Source organism: Balaenoptera physalus, assembly GCF_965194825.1.
Source record: "Balaenoptera physalus genome assembly, chromosome: 13".
NCBI lineage: Eukaryota > Metazoa > Chordata > Mammalia > Artiodactyla > Balaenopteridae > Balaenoptera > Balaenoptera physalus.
Genome location: NC_138892.1, coordinates 52,097,371 through 52,116,530, shown reverse-complemented (window position 1 = coordinate 52,116,530; position 19,160 = coordinate 52,097,371). Strand labels below are relative to the sequence as shown.

Sequence of the window (19,160 nt, the reverse complement as noted above, 5' to 3'; positions counted from 1 at the left end):
GGCGAACCTGTTTATTGAATATAAGATATTTTTTTGAAAGATACTTTAAATTTATTCCATATCATTTTTAGAGGGTAAGTCCAAAGGGCAAAAATTAGAGGGAGACAGATTTCTTTTTTTAAAAAATATTTATTTATTTATTTATCTTTGGCTGCATTGGGTCTTCATTGCTGTGCGTGGGCTTTCTCTAGTTGCAGCGAGCAGTGGCTTCTCTCGATGTGGAGCACGGGCTCAGTAGTTGTGGCACACAGGCTCTAGAACGCAGGCTCAGTAGTTGTGGCGCACGGATTAGTTGCTCCGCGGCATGTGGGATCTTCCCGGACCAGGGCTCGAACCCGTGTTCCCTGCATTGGCAGACGGATTCTCAACCACTGCGCCACCACGGAAGCCCGAGACAGATTTCTAACTATTTGAACTCTTCAAAAATGGAATAGCCTTCTCGTGAATTAGTGAGTTCACTTCTGTTTGGACATATTCAAGCAGATCACAGATGATTTTGTGCCAGAGATGTTGAAGGGAGACTTTACATCAGGCCAGATGATTTCTACATTCCCTTCCAACTCCTAGGATTCTTAAGATTCTCTAATTTTAGGTTCATGAGCTCAGTAAGAGTTATAATCATTATAACACTTCCAGACGATACTGGAAGCCTATTTCTCCATCGTCAAGCATTCAAATACATTTGGTGGTTTAATACAATGTATACAAAAACTGGTCTGAGTAAATAAAATCTCACACAATTATATTTTTTTCCAATTTAAGAGTTGTTAAAAGTTTAGTTTAGATCATATTTCTGCATATATATATATGCGATGACTAATTCCAACCTAAGAGCTAAAAATACAAAACTCTTGTCAAAATCAGGTGTGCAATAAACAGATAAACTCATTCATTGCTTACCTGAAAGTCAAGGAAATGTGACAAAGAAAACTATATATAACAAGCCAATATTACAATCTATCTACACAATAACTCATCTACTCCTTCCATCTTTATAAGGTGAAAAAATGAGTTTAAAATTTAGCAGAGACAAGATGTATTAACCTGTGAAAATGGTTCTTCAATTGTGTGCCTTTAAATTAATAGAAAAAAGAAAGACTTAGTATTAAAGTAGATAAATTATATATCACTATGTTTATGTAGTAGTTGTAGCCAAGGTCCCTAAACAGAATATTGTCCAGTGGTGCCAAGGGGATCGTAATAGTATCAAGAAGTATTAGATTCAGATTTCAAGTTCTGGTTGAAAAAAAGATAATATTTTATTTGTTTTTAAACTAAGCTAAGCTCTTAAACTAAGCTCTTAAAATCAGAAATATTCTTTAACAGCCACCCTCCAGAGTTGAGGGAAGTTTTTGGAAAAAGGAGACAAAAAGGCATTGAGAAAGATAACATTTTCTAGAGAACTCTGCTAATATTAGAATTAAATGTTTTAATTAGATAGTAATTTACTTGCTTTCTTGTACGTTGTGTCATCTTCTCTAGTTTGTGTTGTTATAGTTCTGCATGTGAAATAACAAAAACATAGACTATAAGATATTCTTGATAATAATAGACTAATATCTAAAAGGTACAGTTTATGTTCTTGGAAATAAAATGATAATCAGCCCATATCCAACCTCTTCAAATAGAAGCAAAGGGATGTACTGGGGGTAGGGTGAGTCAACCCTGTTTATACAGGTTTTCACATGACTTTTCTTTTAAAAAGTGTATGGAATACATCCAAAACAAATACTGTTTTGTTAGATGAGAAGACCAAAAGGGAAATCCTAGAGAAAGGAGGATGGATGATCTTTCTTTAAAGTCAAAACTGACAAAAACACATCCCCTCCCCCCAACTTTGCTCAAGATAATTTTCTCAACAAGACCCAGATTGCTTCAAGTCTTTGCCTATCACCCTTTGAAGCACTTTCCTTATTATTAGGAGTGGGGGCAGGGTTTCCTTTGAGGATTTTTACAGCAGTGAAGAGTTCCTCCTTTAAATACTTTCACATGATGAGGGAATTCCGCTCTCAAAGTGCTGTCATCACTGTGGCTTCTCTGTCATAAGACAATTTATTCTTGGGTAAAGGTCCTTCTTAGTTTGATTGTCAATAGGACTTACCTTTCCGATGGATTCTCTTTCTATAGAGCTTCTCTTTTTCTGAGAGATGTAGCAAAAGAACTCAGCATTCTCCTTTTTTAACCTTATTGATGAAGTTGACCGTGATTCTCTTTTGAAATGTGTTCCATACAGGAGGTTATGGACTTCAACATGGCTCTCCTTGTCAATCTCCACCAATTAAGACGTGGGTGACATATCCAATATTCCATCTTGAAAACTGTATTCCTTCTACAGTGCAAAGGGACACTGAACTTTGGGATGTTTAGTGGCTCTTCCAGTGTTTAAATAGCACCATGGTAAACAACAAGTAAACTATTCAAGTGTCAACAGTTTTCTCAGAAACATTGAAATCTTTTGAGAACATTTAATCCATGTCACTCCACATCACCCTGCTCAACTCTTGAATGTAGTCTTCTGGAAAATTCTATAAATATTTAATTCATGGAGGCAAATGTATAGCTGTATGGTTTCATAGCTCATTTGAAAGCAGTTCCTTTCCCTCCCCAAAATCTTTAGTAGGCAGTGATTCACAATTATTCGGAAGGAATTAGAATTAAGAAACCCCAAATAGAATTGACAGTTTTCTCAATATTATTGCCTAAGGGTGTGCTTCTAAGTCTTCCTGGCTGTTTTAGATAAATGAATAAAAAACTTGTCTATATCCCAAGCTAGATTACATGATTTATATCATTACTGTTGGACTTTCCTTTGAACAGTTTGGTCTTTAGAAGTAAGAGAATAGGTATTGTCCGGTACATTCATTATCGGCTTCCACCTAGAAGCTCTTAAGTGCAACAGTGTATCTATCAACTAATCCAGACTGGCAGTAAACATATTTCTTAAAACCTTCAGCTTTCTTCCTGCCGGAGTGTTCAAATGATTGACCTCTCAGCCTTTCACTGAGGAAAAAAGTGGAACATAAGAAGAGAGCCCTAGACTAAGTCAGAATACTCAGATTCTGTTTTTGGCTCTGCCACTTCCTGCCTGAGTAATATTGGCAATAACTTGCCCTTCTGCTCCCCCATCCCTCTCCCCAAAAAACCCGGTAAAGTGAGTGACCTAGATGATCATCACGTGTTTTTACTACCTCAAATAAATAATAAGGTTATTTCACCTACATAGAGAGCCTTAATTATAGTAAATGAGCCAAAACGGAAAGTCCAGTGAGAAATTAGCATTGATATTCCTTAATCTGGTCTTGTAAAGAAGGAGTATGATTATATTCTTTCCTTCTTCTATGGGACTCCGTGGTGTACTGTCATTATTCATCCCACTTTCTTATTTAAGGTTAGTTGAAAATCCGTTTAATAAACATTTCAGCTGTGCCTTTGTGCTGTACACCATGGTAGGCTGTGAGTATACTCAGGTTAGTGCCTTCAAAATGCTTACCAGCTAAGCAGGGAGAAAGTGTGAAAACAAATCACAAATCTAGTGTGATGAATAGAACAAGATAAGTATACCTAAGATGCAGAGGTAGCATGGGAAATACATATATATTTCTCCGTACCTATTTTAAATTCTAGAAATAGGAAAATGTGGATGTGGTGGAGGGAGGGAGGTAGCTTTATGGTAAATTTAAAATAAAAACAAAAACTCCTAACTCTTTACCTGTTTACTGCTGAATCAGATATGTCCCGTCATAATATTAGTTGCTATAAACTGTAATCAAATGAGTTAAGACATGGGAGGTTTAAAAAACAAAAACAGAAACAGAATGTTCTCTTTCTTTTCATAGATAAATTATTTTTCAATGTCTTGAAGCATCACCACTAAATTTCTCTTTATCAATGGGTACTTCTGTCATTGAACAAAGAAGAGCACCTAAATGTATCAAGTAATCATTAAAAACCAAATACTATAGGCCAGAATATATTCAGATTCTCTTTGGAATTTAGAAAATGGGGAGAAACAAGTTTTCTTAAGGATACTGATGTTTCTTAGCATAATTAAGTTTTGTGGAATATTATCTTATATTGACAGAGTTAAGGTTTTCCTGGTGATTTGTAGCAATCTCGAAGTCAAATCAAAGAATTGGAAAGTGTTTAAACTCTGGGTGTTAAATCTAGCACTACCAAAGCAATGTTGTTGCATAACAGGGGGATGGGGAGCTTGGGGGAGTTTAGTATAAAAACTTGGCCTGAGCTAATTTGTTTTGTTTGAAACTAGAAATCATATTGTTGAAATTTGCATTCTATTTTCTTTCAAAAGGTGTATTAACACAAGGCACTCAGTTTTTAAAGGGCTTCCTCCTTTCTATAGGAAAAATTTGGCTTCTGAAAAAGGAAAAAAATTGCACAAGCAATTCAGCAACATTGCACCTCTTTCATCATTTTGAGGATACAGGCTTCAACTCAGTAACTCCAGACATATTTTCTGGAAACATGGAAAAACATGCCCATAAGCACTGAACATAAAACCTGACTGTACCCCCATAAACATGTGTAAAATCTTATGGTCTACTGACCACTGAGTTTCTTAAAGCCATGTGCATATTTAAAAAATCACTAGACTAAATGAAAATTGGAACAAGATGCTATTTGAGAGAAGGCCCAGAGATGCCTGAGGAACACTGCTCTGTGACTCTCCTATGAAGTAAGCAAGCCTCTTGCCCATCAATAGATAGAACCTATGCTTTCCAGATAACCCCTATCCTGAGAAATTAGATTAAGATGGAAAAAACAGAATTAAAAAATATATATTTTAACCATCCAAACTGAGTACTAAAAAAACATGGTTCCTAAAGAAGCATGGAATAGTTGAAAAGTTAACAGCCAGACCAGTTGGATTGTGTTTTGGAAAACATCACACTGTAAAACTCACAGTGCTTCAGGACCATGCCCAGTGACTCTGAAGATAAGAGAGAGAAGAGGAAATGGTGATAGAGAGCTTTATAAGTTCAGGGATGTGCTAAAAAAACTACTGGAAGGTCTAAGAGAGTCTCATGAAACATAAAATCCCAATGCAACTGCAATCTGAATGTGAGGAAAAGGTTATTCTTAAAAAAATAGTTGCATTCTTGCAAAATATATTAACCTTGAGTCTTCGACCTTTTTTTTTTTCAGGTTGAAAAAGTTAAGCATGATTCATATACTAAAGATTTCCATTCTATGCTTAGTATTTCTTTTAAAATTGCATTCTAACCCAAGGATGTGTCTCTCTCTCCTCTGTTTTGGTTCTTGTGCTTGCTCTGTCCCAGGTTGGCCTTCATTCCACGATGTGATCAGTTCTGATGCAGTCACATTCACAGACGACTTTTCCTATGGGATGCACAGGGTGGAAACCAGCTGCTCTCAGGTCAGTTAATCCCACCTGAAAATCCAAAATGCTGCTCACTCTGCATTGCAAGCACTTTCAAGACTCCTGGTTGTACTAAATATAGCAACTAAGGCCAAGTGACCCATCACAAAAGGGACAAACACAATGAAGTCTCTATCAAGTCCTAATGACATCTCAGTCTTGAGGAGTTTAGCAAGTCCAATTAAATGTCAGTCATTGGCTTCAACACTATTAAACAAAATCATTGGTGGGAAAAATCATCTTCAATTGACTTAATACAGTGGGGAATGGGCTATTCTTAGGGCATGTGAAGATTTCATCACATGGCCTCACATAATCTGTTTACATAATCCCCCTCTCCCTGCAGTTCTGTGCACTCATTGTTCAGTTATGATACCTCTAATGGTAATGATCCCAACATGGTCAACAAAGACCCCAGAAACAGCTCTCCTTGGGTGGATGTGAGGAGGGAGGTTGGAGAACGGCAGAAGGAAGAGGAAATTCAGTGGTGGGCTGTGTGAGGGCAGAGAGGGAATGTGTGATAAGGTAATTCCTTCTCTACTTCTCCTAGGAATAGGCCTATCCTCATTTCCAAGGATGTTCTAGTTAGTTCCTTCCACCCTGCTCTGACTGAATTAGTGCTGGATCTAAGGGGGAAAATGAACGTGTGTTGAGGAGAAGGCAAAAATATAGTTAATCTGTCATCCTAATCAAGAAATTTGAACTTTTGGGGGTTTTGTGCTTAAGCCCAGAGACATGGCCAGAACCTTCTAGTTCTAGAGCAACTGCACATTAGATAGTCTCTTCTAGTTCTCTAGAACTAGGGCAACTGCACATTTTATTCTAGAGTAGGTAGTCCTGCTCTAATTTGCTTTAAATAAGTGAAATATAAAGTCTGAGTATTGTGGCACTGGAACTCATTGATACTACAGAGTGTTTTGTTGGGGGCTGTCTCTTGTACAGTACATATCAGAGGTAGAGGGGGCACAATCAGGCAGCTATGATAGCAAAGGGATTGCCACGTGGGCCTCCCTCAGCATTCTTCCACCTGACCGTTAACCCCCTTCATCAGACACGTGAGTTTTAGGGAGTAGGTAGCATATTTACTACCAAGTAGGGAAGGAGACTGGTTTGAACCTAACCACCTGATGAATTCCTGTTTTATTTTTTTAAAATAAGGCTGGCAAGTTAACTGTCTTCTAAGTATGAGGACCACTCTCTCCCTTGAAAAGCAGGCTTTATATTTTATCCAAGTCACATTTTCAGTTCACCCTTGTTTCTCAGATCTGAGTCTGAGCAAGATAGTGGTACTTTTTGATCCTGGGTCTCACCCCCAGAGATTCTAATTTAATTGGTTTGGGTGAGGCCTGAACGTCCACATTCTTAAAAACTCCCCTGGTAAATGTTCACAATAACCGTATGACTAGATAGTGTTATTCTCTCTCATTTTACACTTGAAAAAACGGAGGCACAAGGAGTGCAATTACACTTGTGTAGATATTCGTAGATTGAACTGAGACTTGAATTTGGGCAGTTAGCGCCAGAGCTCTTTACGGTGCTCAGTTGGATAAATAAGTAGATAGGAGGGAGGGAGGTAGATAGATAGATAGATAGATAGATAGATACATGTACCACAAAGAGTCATATTGAAATAAGAAAACAAAACAAAACAAACCCAAATCCTCTGATCCCTCAGCAGTTAAATTCAATTCAGTTTTGGATTCAATTGAATTTTTGTTATAACTGCCACAGAAGCAAATTGTGAATATCTACCCAGGAATCTAAAATACTTGACAAAAAAGTGAGGTTGGATGGTACACAGTAATTTGTAACTTAGGTACATAGTACTTAGTAAACCTCTCTTAAGGCTAATGGTTGTTTTTTTCTTTCTTTTTTTAAGCTGCCTTAAAGGCTGTTATATGACTGCTACTTTCCTTTTCACTCAGAACCCACTTTCAAACATTGAGTTCTATGAAAATCAAATAAAAAAGGGACAGAAAAAGTGGGGCATAAGATAATACCTTTCCTTCAGGCCCTACTCTGATGTCTTTGTGACTAATTCTTATAATTCACAGTTAGAATATACTTCCTCCTTTCCCTGTGCCAGCCACTGAGGTAACACCAGTAGGAGTCAAGACAAAACCATTAGGAAGATGTCCTACAGTGACCAGAGGAATGAAACCCACAGACTGTGCCCAAATTAGGCAACACTCATAACAGATACCAAGCTAACCCAAGCATAGCTCTCAGCCCTTTGGTTTAAGGCCTAGGTGACTGTTACTATTCTTTGGTCCTTTCCTAACAGTTGGGTGAAGAACTAACACTGACTGACCTACTCCATTTCAGCTTCTTTTTCCACCACCTTTATTTCTCACATTAGAAAGTGACCCTTTCTTAAATAAAAGTCTTAAATTTAAAGAGAAGAGGGAGGGATATTTGTTCCATTTCTTTCTTAAATTTAAAGAGAAGAGAGAGGGAAATTTGTTCCATTAATGCCTGTGTAAAAATGCATGCTTTGAGAAGTAAGTACCACGTAGAAAATAATTGGGTTCCAGCCCCAAAGAATATGTTTGCTGGACTCTTTCCTGTGTGGACAGAGTGGGCCTGTCTGCCCCACAGTGCACTAAGAGCTCACTAAGCTAAAGTGTGCTGGGTGTCTTTCCTTTCAGTTTCTTTGTCTTCTAATTTGTGTTTGACACAGACATTTATTTTCCTCTTGTATTGCATTATTCTTTAGTTTTCTCTTGTCCATTTTCTCATTCATCCTTTTTATCTTGACTCGAGGGGAAAAAACTGATTTAATGGTTTCCATACTAGAGTAACCACTTGTATCTTACTTCCTAGTTTCTCACCCTTAACACTATTTTTCATTATCAGTTTATCTTCTTTTACCTCCTATTCTTTCAGTTTAGGTAGTCTCTTCTACTTGCAACTTCTCCCATCTTTTTTTTTTTCTTTTCTTTTAAACTTTTGGATGGTGACATGGTATGGCAAAATTGCCTGGTTTGCTTCTCCTCTTTCTAAAATTCTTGCTGTATTTTGAATTCACATGGTTTGTCCTTTCTCTGGACTGCATTGCATGAAAGGGGTTTGTGTTATAAAGAATCTATTAGATGTTTTCAGTATCTTAGAGACATTCTCAGTTGGACATGGTATGTGGAATGCTTCTTTCCTTATGGTAAAGATGGAGCATCTAAACACGTAGACCCTTTTACTGCCAACTTACACAAATAAACTGAGCTTCTGTGGATGAAACTGGTAGACTCAACCTGCTTGCCTGGCAATATGGCGATTTTTTTTTTTTTTTTTGGTGTGTGGGTCTCTAATTCTTGCTTTAGTACTTAGGATTCTTCTCCTTCTCCTTCTCCCCTCCCCCATCCTCCCTTCTCCTCCTCCTCCCCTGCCCCTTCTTCTTCATCGTGATATGGATCACACCATGCAGTGAATTAGGCCTCATATTTGGGTAAGAATTGTAAACACATTGGGAGCCGTACCTACCACCTCATTATACTACATTGTAGTTTTTCCTTGTGTCCAGTGACGACTTCTTTTTTTTTTTAATTTAATTTATTTATCTTTGGCTGAGTTGGGTCTTCGTTGCTGCGCATGGGCTTTCTCTAGTTGCGGGAATGGGGACTACTCTTCATTGCAGTGCGCGGGCTTCTCATTGCAGTGGCTTCTCTTGCTGTGGAGCATGGGCTCTAGACGTGCAGGCTTCAGTAGTTGTGGCACGTGGGCTCGGTAGTTGTGGCTCGCGAGCTCTGGAGCGCAGGCTCAGTAGTTGTGGCTCGCGGGCTTAGTTGCTCTGCGGCATGTGGGATCTTCCCGGACCAGGGCTCGAACCTGTGACCCCTGCATTGGCAGGCAGATTCTTAACCACTGAACCAACAGGGAAGCCCTTTTTTTTTGTAAATTTTTTTATTGGAGTATAGTTGCTTTACAATGTTGTGTTAGTTTACTGTGCAGCAAAGTGAATCAGCTATGTGTATACATCTATCCCCTCTTTTTTGGATTTCCTTCTCATTTAGGTCACCACAGAGCATTGAGTAGAGTTCCCTGTGCTCTACAGTAGGTTCTCATTAGTTATCTATTTTATACATAGTATCAATAGTGTGTGTATGTCAATCCCAATCTCCCAATTCATCCCATCCCCCCACCCCTTTTCCCCCTTGGTATCCATACGTTTGTTCTCTCCAGTGACTTATTAGGTAGTAATACTGTAGTAAAATTTTTATTGAGAAAGTTAAGATTTATTTAGTACTGTAATCATTTTTCAGAGAAATATTGCAGTCAGGTCCTTCTAAAATAATTGCTGTGTAAGGAGCCTAGCTCAGTGCCTGATCTTTAAGTTAACAGCACAGAGAACAAGCAAGGGTAGTAGACATTCTTCACTGTCTTCCTCAGGATTCCTGCTTGTGGAGGAGATTGGTTACCCTGCTGCATTCTGATTTTTGTTGCAACTATATTTGTTTTCTTTTACTGTTCTACCTACTGAGTTGAGGAATTATATTCCAGTTGTCTCCTCCAAAGAGGACCTTTATCTTAAATTTGCCCACTTTGGTGGGCGTATGTATCTTCCCCCTGGCTGTAGCAATTTCCTAACAATTTTCAGTTATAAAGAATTTTTCTTAATTTTGTTTAATTCACATTTTTAGTTAGCGATAAAATATATTGCTTCTATTCCACTTTCACTGACTACTGTGAGTAATTGCTTGACAGCTTCTTCCTAATCCTCCAACCCCAGCCTGCTAGGCAACACTGTCAGGAATTTAAATTCAGTGCAAAGAGGTAAAATTTGCATGGTTTAAGCTGTAGTTCAGCGAAGTCTCTCCTGGAAATACTTGGGGAATTCTTCCTTTTGATCAAAATTCTACATCTGCAGCAAATGGGAGACCAATAAATCACTTAACTTTTTGTAATAATCTTTGAGGAAGAATCCTGAGTTTACCCAAGTTGGACTCTATTTATGACTGTAGCTATTACAGCTTGAATCTATGGTAGAGTCCCTTAAGTTTGTTTTAGATCATTATTAATTTGTTCCAAGTCAGCCAAATCAACAGACAGGTAAATATCCACCAATACAAAGTACTTTTCAAGAGTTAAGCAGTTTTTGGGCTTCCCTGGTGGCGGAGTGGTTAAGAATCCGCCTGCCAGTGCAGCGGACACTGGTTTGAGCCCTGGTCCAAGAAGATCCCACATGCCGCGGAGCAACTAAGCCCGTGCACCACAACTACTGAGCCTGCGCTCTAGAGCCCACGAGCCACAACTACTGAGCCTGTGTGCCACAACTACTGAAGCTCGTGCGCCTAGAGCCCATGCTCCACAACAAGAGAAGCCACTGAATAAGAAACCTGCGCACCGCAACGAAGAGTAGCCCCTGCTCACCGCAACTAGAGAAAGCCGCGCGCAGCAACAAAGACCCAATGCAGCCAAAAATAAATAATAAATAAATAAATTTTTTAAAAAAAGTTAAGCGGTTTTTGGTAAAACCCCAAACCTTATTAATCTTTTGCAGATGACAACTCATATATTGCTGATGATTAAAGATACCCATGTGTTACAATAGGATTTCAGACTCACAGCCCCTCTTTTTCTTGATCTTTCAGTAAAATCATAATGCTAAACTGGTGACTTCACAATCATTTCCTTGGCAAAAGATTAATATCACAAGCACAGAGGAAAACAGCCCTACTTACACACAAGTGTCTTTGATAACGATGGGAGAAAACAGGATACTACTGGCAAAGTAAATTGCTTTCCTTCTTAAAACTCTTTTCTCCTTCCCGTCCTGCCCCATGTGCCCAAGTGTAAAAGCCCTGCTTTGAAACTGCTTCATCCTGTAGATCAAACACTTAAGAGAAAATGATAATAATAAAACCCCAAACATCCTAGGAATAGCTGGGAGAAAACCTTCTAGGACAGTTGGAAATATATCAGTGCAGAAATATGTAACTGTGTTGAATGCACTATTTGTGTTTCTTATGCACACAATTGAGAATTGCAGTCAGATTTTAAGGAATTATGTTAAATTTGATGTAAATCACTTGTCTTTTTTTTGAGGGGGGTCCTTTCCCTTTGTCCTCTACAGGTTCTTTAGTTGCCAGTTTTTCTGAGAGGCTTAGGTGATAAAGGATTCCCATGGGAATTTAAATTATTTCTTTTGAACAATGCTTATCTCATGCTTCCTCAGAATAAGAGCTGGAATATTCAGTCATAGTTTGTATTTTACCTGTAAAAGAAAGAAATATATAACCATTTTAAAACAACTTTCAAAATGCACACCGAAGATCGTACCCTGAAATAAATCATTAACAGCAGGTTTCAGAGATTTCTTCATCGGGCAACCAGTTTGTTTCAGTTCAACCAGGTGTGCTGAGGGATCCCAGCACACTGCCAGCTGGCTGGGGCCGGGACGCAGAGCTCTCAGGTGGCTAAAGAAACAGTGCATCTCTGACAACCTTCATTCATCATCGTAGCCTTCCGCCAGGGGTAGAAGCTGGAAAGAATGGGCTCCATGGGTGTTCCCCTCAGGGAGGAGCCTTCAGGGCTTGTGCACTTTTAAAAGAAACCGGGTGCTGGTCTTTTATGGGAGACTAGGTGTTCCTGGGAGGAAGCAGAAATGGTACTGTGTTGGTTAGGCTTCCTTCAGACAAATGGCCTTACAACTTTGCAGGCAACCGGATGGGCATGTATATGGTGGCACAGATATAAATGAACACCTTGCTCCTCCCTCAGTTATGTAAGCCTGGAGTGAATCTTCCAGAACACCTTGTGCAAGCACGATGAAGCTATCACTATTGTTTTTAGGGGACCATTACCGTTTCTGAGGATTTCCCTACCCCATCACCAACCCATATACTTATTTACCAATGATTTTTGTTGCCTTTTCCCCACTATAATTTCTCTTCCTCATCCCGCTCCCTTTTTCTTTTGCCTGGATGGGGGACATCTAGAATCTGTGTTTTTCTTATTGAAATCACTAGCTTCATTGATTCAAATGAAACTGCAGGCCGATAACCAACTCAGTCCAACAGATTAAATTACTCTGATTTGGATTTTTTAACAATGATTTGGGAAATGAATGATTTGGGAAATAAATACTACAAAATGGCTTCAAGTATACCATTGCTATGCTTTATTTTTGTAGTAAGGTAAAGAGAACTGTTTTCTAAATATGCTTGAGATGATTAATAAAGGCAATATCATTTATTTTTGCCCAGATAGCTGTATTCTCTCATTAAAAAAAAAAAAAGAAAAACCAAAAAAACTATCTGAGGCTTTTATGTGAAAACTCCACCTCTCAGATGCCAGGTGACTGAAGAGCCGGAGCTGCACGTGAGATCAATAATTGTGCACACGTACTGGTCACCGAGAGCACCAGTTCCTGTTGGCCTGCACGCTGACTCTTTTGGCAGGCAGAAATAGGTGCTTTCCTGTGTCCATTGGGTAAGCATGTGTATTTTTACTGGTGCATCTTAGCTGCTGATGCCTGAAAATTTGGTCTCCATTGTTTATAGAAAGGAAAAGCAATCTGAGCTGTCAGCCTTGATAGTACCTAAACCTGCATAAAATGCGGTAAAATAATGCAAGATTTGTTTTTTAGGCCTGTTTCATATTTTCCAGGCAACAGATCAAATCAGTTCAGGGTTCATTTTTAGTTCTTTAATAAACTGACACAGTATGTTGGCAGTAAAATAAGAATGCACTTTTACCATGGAAGTGCCCTATAGTTGAAGTTGCTATTTGTGCTATTCATTAATAACTAGAGAACCCTCGAAAATTGAATTTAGCACTTTCTATGGGGAAACTGAGATTCTGGTGCTTTCCACTGTAATGAGCACCATCCCTCACTTCTCTCTCATCGTCTCCTATTTTCCTTCCTTGCCATGTATAAGGGTTTTATACACCAAATGAGCACAGTGAGAAGAATTAATAAACCATCTGTATGTCTCTTCTCTCACGTTCTTGCCTAAGTCTTGACTCCTCCATCTGCTTGAGATACTCTCCCCTGGATAGCCGCTCCTTCACTTCCTCCAGGTTCTTATCCCAAAGCCAGCCCGGAAAAACCACCCCTGGCCACCTTACCTAAAATGTCAGCCCCCAACCTGACAATCTGTTTCACTTTCTGGTTTTCGTTTTCGGTTTTGTTTTGCTCCTTAGCATTTACTTCCACCTACTGTGCTTTACAGTCCCTTATTTCCTTTGTATTGTCTGTCTCCCCCACTGGAATGTAAGCTCCGTGAGGCTACTGCCTGTACCTCCAGAGTCTGGGACAGTGCCTGGCATGTAGCAGACGCTCCATAAATATTTGTGAAATGAATGAAGGGGGGTCATTTGCCCCAGGCTTCGGTTTCTTTGTTACGTGACAAACGATGTGTTTTCACAGGCTGTTTGAATGCGGAGCACTAACGTCCCCATACCCTTCAGCCCTGTCCCTGCTGAGGAGGGTGTGGGACAGGTAAGTGTGGCCTGTGCTGTTGTCTCCTGGAGCCGAATCCAGCAGCACACTGGTTAGTGCGGGCTCTGTTCAGTGAGCCAGGCTTTCTGGAGACGCTTTCTCTGGGCTGGATTTCTCTTAACACCATCATAACCAACCATCCCTCCTTCTGCCTCTGTCTGGACTCTCTGCCTCTCCTCCTTCCCCAGCTTTTTGGATAGTCAGTAGCATGGAATGAGCTCGACAGCTTATTCCTTCTCCACATGACCCAGTTTGTGCAGGTAAGGCAGCCCACATGGCACTCCACCTGTTGGAGGCCAGAAAAACCGATTGTGTGGACTAGTGACATTTCCATTTGCCCCACTGCAGTCTTGGTGACTGTGACATAAATCTGTTGAGTCTTGCTATTGCTTTGCTGGGTTCCAAGAACATCCAATGCTTGTCTGATGTTAAGTTTTACTGCCCATGAAAGCAAACGTCACCTCCGTCATGGCCAGTTAAACAGTATCTTTTACAGTGGACTTCTGCATATCTGAAAGCCACCCATCCAAAGCCAAAAGCAGTGCCAGAGGTCCAGATCAAGGGTCAACTCAATTCATAAAACTACTGCAGTCATTTTTCAGCTGGCTTCACAGATCAGAAGATACAGTGGCTCCTAAATGATTTCTGATATGCACAATTCTAGTGTCTTTTATTCTCAGCATGTGGTGCAAAACCTGCCAGAAACCATCTTTGCAGCTATTGACAGGCAGATTAGAAATCATCCATGATGGCTTCCATCATTTCTCTACAGGCCGGTCATCCATTTAAACTGCTGAACGTGAGTTCCCCTCAAAGCCGGCTTTGTACACGCTGTTGACTTACATTTTGCTCTTCTCTTGCAGTGCGGTGCTCACCTCGGGCACATTTTTGACGACGGACCTCGTCCAACTGGCAAAAGATACTGCATAAACTCTGCGTCCTTGTCTTTCACACCTGCAGAGATCAGCGGCGCCAGTGGGGACAGCGCAGGGGGCAGCCCGGCCCAGGGCGACAAGACGGAGCTGTAGAGGAGTTGATGGAAACAAGTGTACTTAATGCACAGCTTATTAAAACGAATTCGAGAGCATCTATCTCAGATATATTTTTTCAAAAATAGAAGAGCAATTTTATGCTATTGATATTTTTCTTCTTTTGCTTAAACAGAGGCCCTGGCCATCAATGCATTTTGCTATTGACTAGATCGGGAACTGTTTGTAACTTTAGTGAACCTCAGAGGTAGCTTTGTGAAACTTCTTCACAAGCCACTTACGTAGCATTTGGCATTACTACATAGCTTCTTTGGATTTTTTTTCTCCTTGCTTAATAGGCAAAAGGTGCTTGGTCTTCAGACATGAAAATCAAGATCTCCTCTGCAGTGCGGAGACCAGGGCTCGGTGGGGGGGGAGTGGGGGCAGGGTGTTGAGACACACGGCCTGGAGGCATTTGTGCAGATCCACCTAAGATAAGGGTGGAGTGATGTCTTGTGAGACTTCTCAGCTTTGGTGGAAAGTTTGGGCTGAGGTCCTTTATTCTCCCAAAAAGGGCGTGAAGGTCTAAAGTCTTTCCTTATATTAAATTGTTGCCAGATCCGAGGGGGCACACTGAGTGTTGTGGCAGAGAAGCAAACATGACCTCATTGGTTAGGCCTTTATTTTATTTTTATTTTTCGTTGAAAACATTGGAATGTAAGATAACCGTAAAATGTTGAGCCCTGTTTTGTCCAAAGTTCACAAAGAAGAGCACCTGCCATTGCCTTCTGTAAGTCTGTCCCTCCACACCTCATACCAGCTGCGGCTGGAAGGGCATTTTGGTGAATTCACTGTGTAAAATAAAATACTGGGAACAACACACTTCATCAAGGCAGCAGAAGTAAGAGAGAGCAGAGAAGGCTGAGGAGGAAGCCTGGGTACTAGATGTCCAGTGCTCTGAAGAAGAGCAAATAAGGAACGGAGCCCGGAGGGGAGGGCGGGGGACCTGTGCACAGGGCAAGGTGACCTCTGGAAGGACATTGGGGCTTAAAATAGAAACAGCCAGGAGCTCGCATCCCACCCTTGACACTAATCTGCTGTGTGAGGAGGGACAAGCTGTCTAGCCTCTCCATGCCTATTCTTTATGTATAAACACGACTTAGAATATTTGCAAAATAATTGACACTCTCAGGGGAAAATTACTATATTGCAATACAATGAAGATCAGTGTTGTAAAATTAAACTGATCTGGTTCTAATTGCCTCAAAGGCCGAAGCCCAGGCATTTGAAATGGAAAGAAGCAGAGAGGAGGGTGACTTAGCTGATTGGTATGGAAACAGTTGGGCCAAGAGCCAGAAATTTTTCTCTGTAGCAGTATGGCTGGTTTTACTCTAAGAAGCTCTGCTCAGTTGCCATATAACATTTAGTCTGGTGGGATGGATGTCATTGTGCACCGTAAGGTTTCTACAGCTCTGAGCAGTGGTGATATATGTTGGTACTGCGGCCGCCAGGTGTGAAGGTATGGTTTATGACTGATATATATTGTGTTTGTAGCCTTGAATGCTAATCCTGAAGTGTAATTTTTAAAAAATAATTTTTTTGTAAATCTTTGATAGCTTATGAACACTGACTTCTTTCCTTATAAGCACCAAGACCAAAATAAGAAAGAGGAACACCTGACAATCTTAAAGAAATAATGAGAAACTAAAATGAAAAGTTGTGATCCATCGATGTCAGCGTGGTCATGTCCACATCCTTCTGTGTCTCTCCAAACACCTCCTGGTGAGGCTCTTCATTGTCATGTGGGCCACAGCTTTGAGATTCCAGATGCACTATGCTCTTCTTCCCTCGGCTCCCAGATGTGTCACCTCAGGCCCTGGGGTCACTCTGGAATTCGCAAGTTTCAGTCCCCTCTAGAAGTGAGACGTTGAATTTAAGACCCTTGAAGCCTCAGTGTCCAGACTATCCTAGAAGTCTTTCCCGACCTCACCAAAGGAGTCCCAACATTTCCCAGCGACCCAAGGATCCCTAAAGAAGTGGGTCTCCCAGGACATTCCTGTCCCAGTGTGCGGTCCATCCTTCGGGGGCTCACGTGGCTCCTGCTCTAGGTGGTGGCCTGCCGCGGGGTCTGCTGGACACAAGCTACAGTGTTGGGGTAGACAAGGAAGATAAACGGGGGCTTCTCCCTCTCCCCAGAGACTCTGGATTCTCACTGTTCCTCCAGTTTTATTGTGGGGCTTAACATTCCCCTCAAAAAGCTCCTCTTCTAATGCTTAGTCTTCGTTCAAGGAAAGCCAGTTTTTCTTCTACCACATTTTCCAGCATCAACTTTAAGAAAAATGCAACATCCATGGCAAAAAGAAAGTGGGTGTATGCATGTGGTTTAATTTCAGATTGCTTTTGAGTTTAAGTGGTATCGAATTTCAGCGTATTTCTGTCTTATGTTAAAGAAATATATTACTAAAATGTAAGTGAGCAATAATGTCAGCTGTCGAGCACTAGATTTATTTTTGCAGGATATGGAGTGCAATGAACTGAGTCAATATGGCGAGGTGTATGTGATCTGTGGGAGTTATGCCATTTAACATGGGAAACGCATGGGACTTTCCCTCTCTGCACTCCAGCCCTCACTGTGCCGTTAGGAGACGCAGGTTTCTTTGCTGGTGTGTAAAAAATTACGTCCATACACTCATGTGGAATGGATCTCAAGAAAGCAACAGTACATATTGTATTAGAGAACATTTCTATGTGTTTAAACTTTTCACTTTATAGATGAATTTAAACTCTTAACGTAAATGACATAGCGATTTGAAAGCCTCTCCATGTTAATTGAATTGAAAATGCCTTGCTTTAAATATGGAATATGATGAAAGGGATTAGCATTTGTTCTGAAGGTCAAATACTACTTTTGCCTTAGATAGCTTTGTAAGAATTTTTCTCCAAGCAATTCAAAACTTTTGAAAAATGACATGGAATTTTCATTAAAAACCCTTTTCCTATGTCTATTGTATACAGAAATTATGTAATAAAATCTCTTTATAAAAATGTTTTCCTCTCTGATTCTAAAGACTTCTCTTATTTTTAGCACAGATGCACAGACCATCCACTGGAGTTTGCCATAGGCTGCTCTGTTTACCTCCTTACCCAGCTGACATGTCTGTAGTTTGTACAGAGGGCCTTTTATCTGGTGTGGACTTTATAAGCTGGGGCTCTGACAGTGGGTCTAGTCCGACTCCCCATACCCCAGGCCCCAGGAGAGGCCTCCTGGGATCTGAAAGGTTGGAGGGAAGGGAAACATTTACAGAATTACTCTACTTTCACCTCATCTCAGCAGAATCTTCAGCAGCTTGTATATGTTTTTGTGCTTAAGACATGGACTTTGGCAAGTTGCATCATGATAACGCTATAGGTGAAAATGAAGGAATGATACCGTGCCGATGCCTAGGCTTCTGTTAAATAATTTGACAGGAGACATACTGTTGTCAAGGACTCGTCTCTAGGGAAACACATTATGGGTTCGCCATTGCTCACAGATGATTCACCTTTAAATATCTCTAACAGAAGAGTTTCGGCATAGTATTATTTGTTATCGAAATTTTTTAGTTTAATTTTTTGGTTCATTTTGTTGATTTGTTTATTTTGGGAGGAGAAGTGAGGTGATGAGGACTTTTGTTTTTCAGCCACTTCTTTAAGTCATATTCCTGGGATCCTAAAATTCACAGGCCAGCAATTTCATGTAGTGTACCTTAGAACAGTGCTTCTCAAAGTGTGGTCCCCAGACGGCGGCATCAGCATCCCCTGCAAACTTGCTACAAATATAAGTTTTCTTGAACTTAATGCATCAGAAATTCTGGGGTAGGGCCTTATCGATTTATGCTTTAGCAGCCCTCTTTGTGATTCTGGTGTTTGTTCAACTTTGAGAACCACTGTCTTGGAACTTTCCGTGAGAAAACTTCATTTAGCATTAATTCTAAAAGCATTTCTATCTGACCCTCCAAAATGGTTTATTTTGTCATCACTGGTTGTCTTTCTGTAGAAGTGGGTCAGTTTTCCCAAAGCTTCATGCCTTTCAGCTATTCCTGTCCTTCATTGCCCATTTGTCTTGTTCTAGAAGACTAACTGGTTCTCATCAAGCAGCACCACCTTAGCTCCTGTTTGCATTTATGGGTTGACCTTGGGCTGCCCCGTGGTGCTCGCCATACCTTTCTAGACCTGCAGGATGTCCATGGCAGGTTCATCTCAGCAATTCCAAGAACTAGAGAACAGATCTCACTGCATAAATTTACATAATGATCTTTCCCATTTCTTTCATTTCCTTATGCTTGTACCTTCCATCATCATCATCACCATCATCATC

General features: G+C 40.4%; 1 protein-coding gene across 1 annotated transcript in view; it reads left to right on the top strand.

Moving 5' to 3' along the window:
• Positions 1-17,850, top strand: part of MSRB3 (methionine sulfoxide reductase B3) — a gene marked incomplete at its 5' end in the record, with an annotated part of 159,970 nt that extends 142,120 nt beyond the window's left edge. Inside the window, 2 exon segments of the mRNA XM_082422869.1 lie at positions 5,298-5,395; positions 14,699-17,850. Coding sequence (XP_082278995.1) covers positions 5,298-5,395; positions 14,699-14,863 — 263 coding nt within the window. The 3' untranslated portion in view covers positions 14,864-17,850.
• Between the last annotated feature and the right edge of the window lie 1,310 nt (positions 17,851-19,160).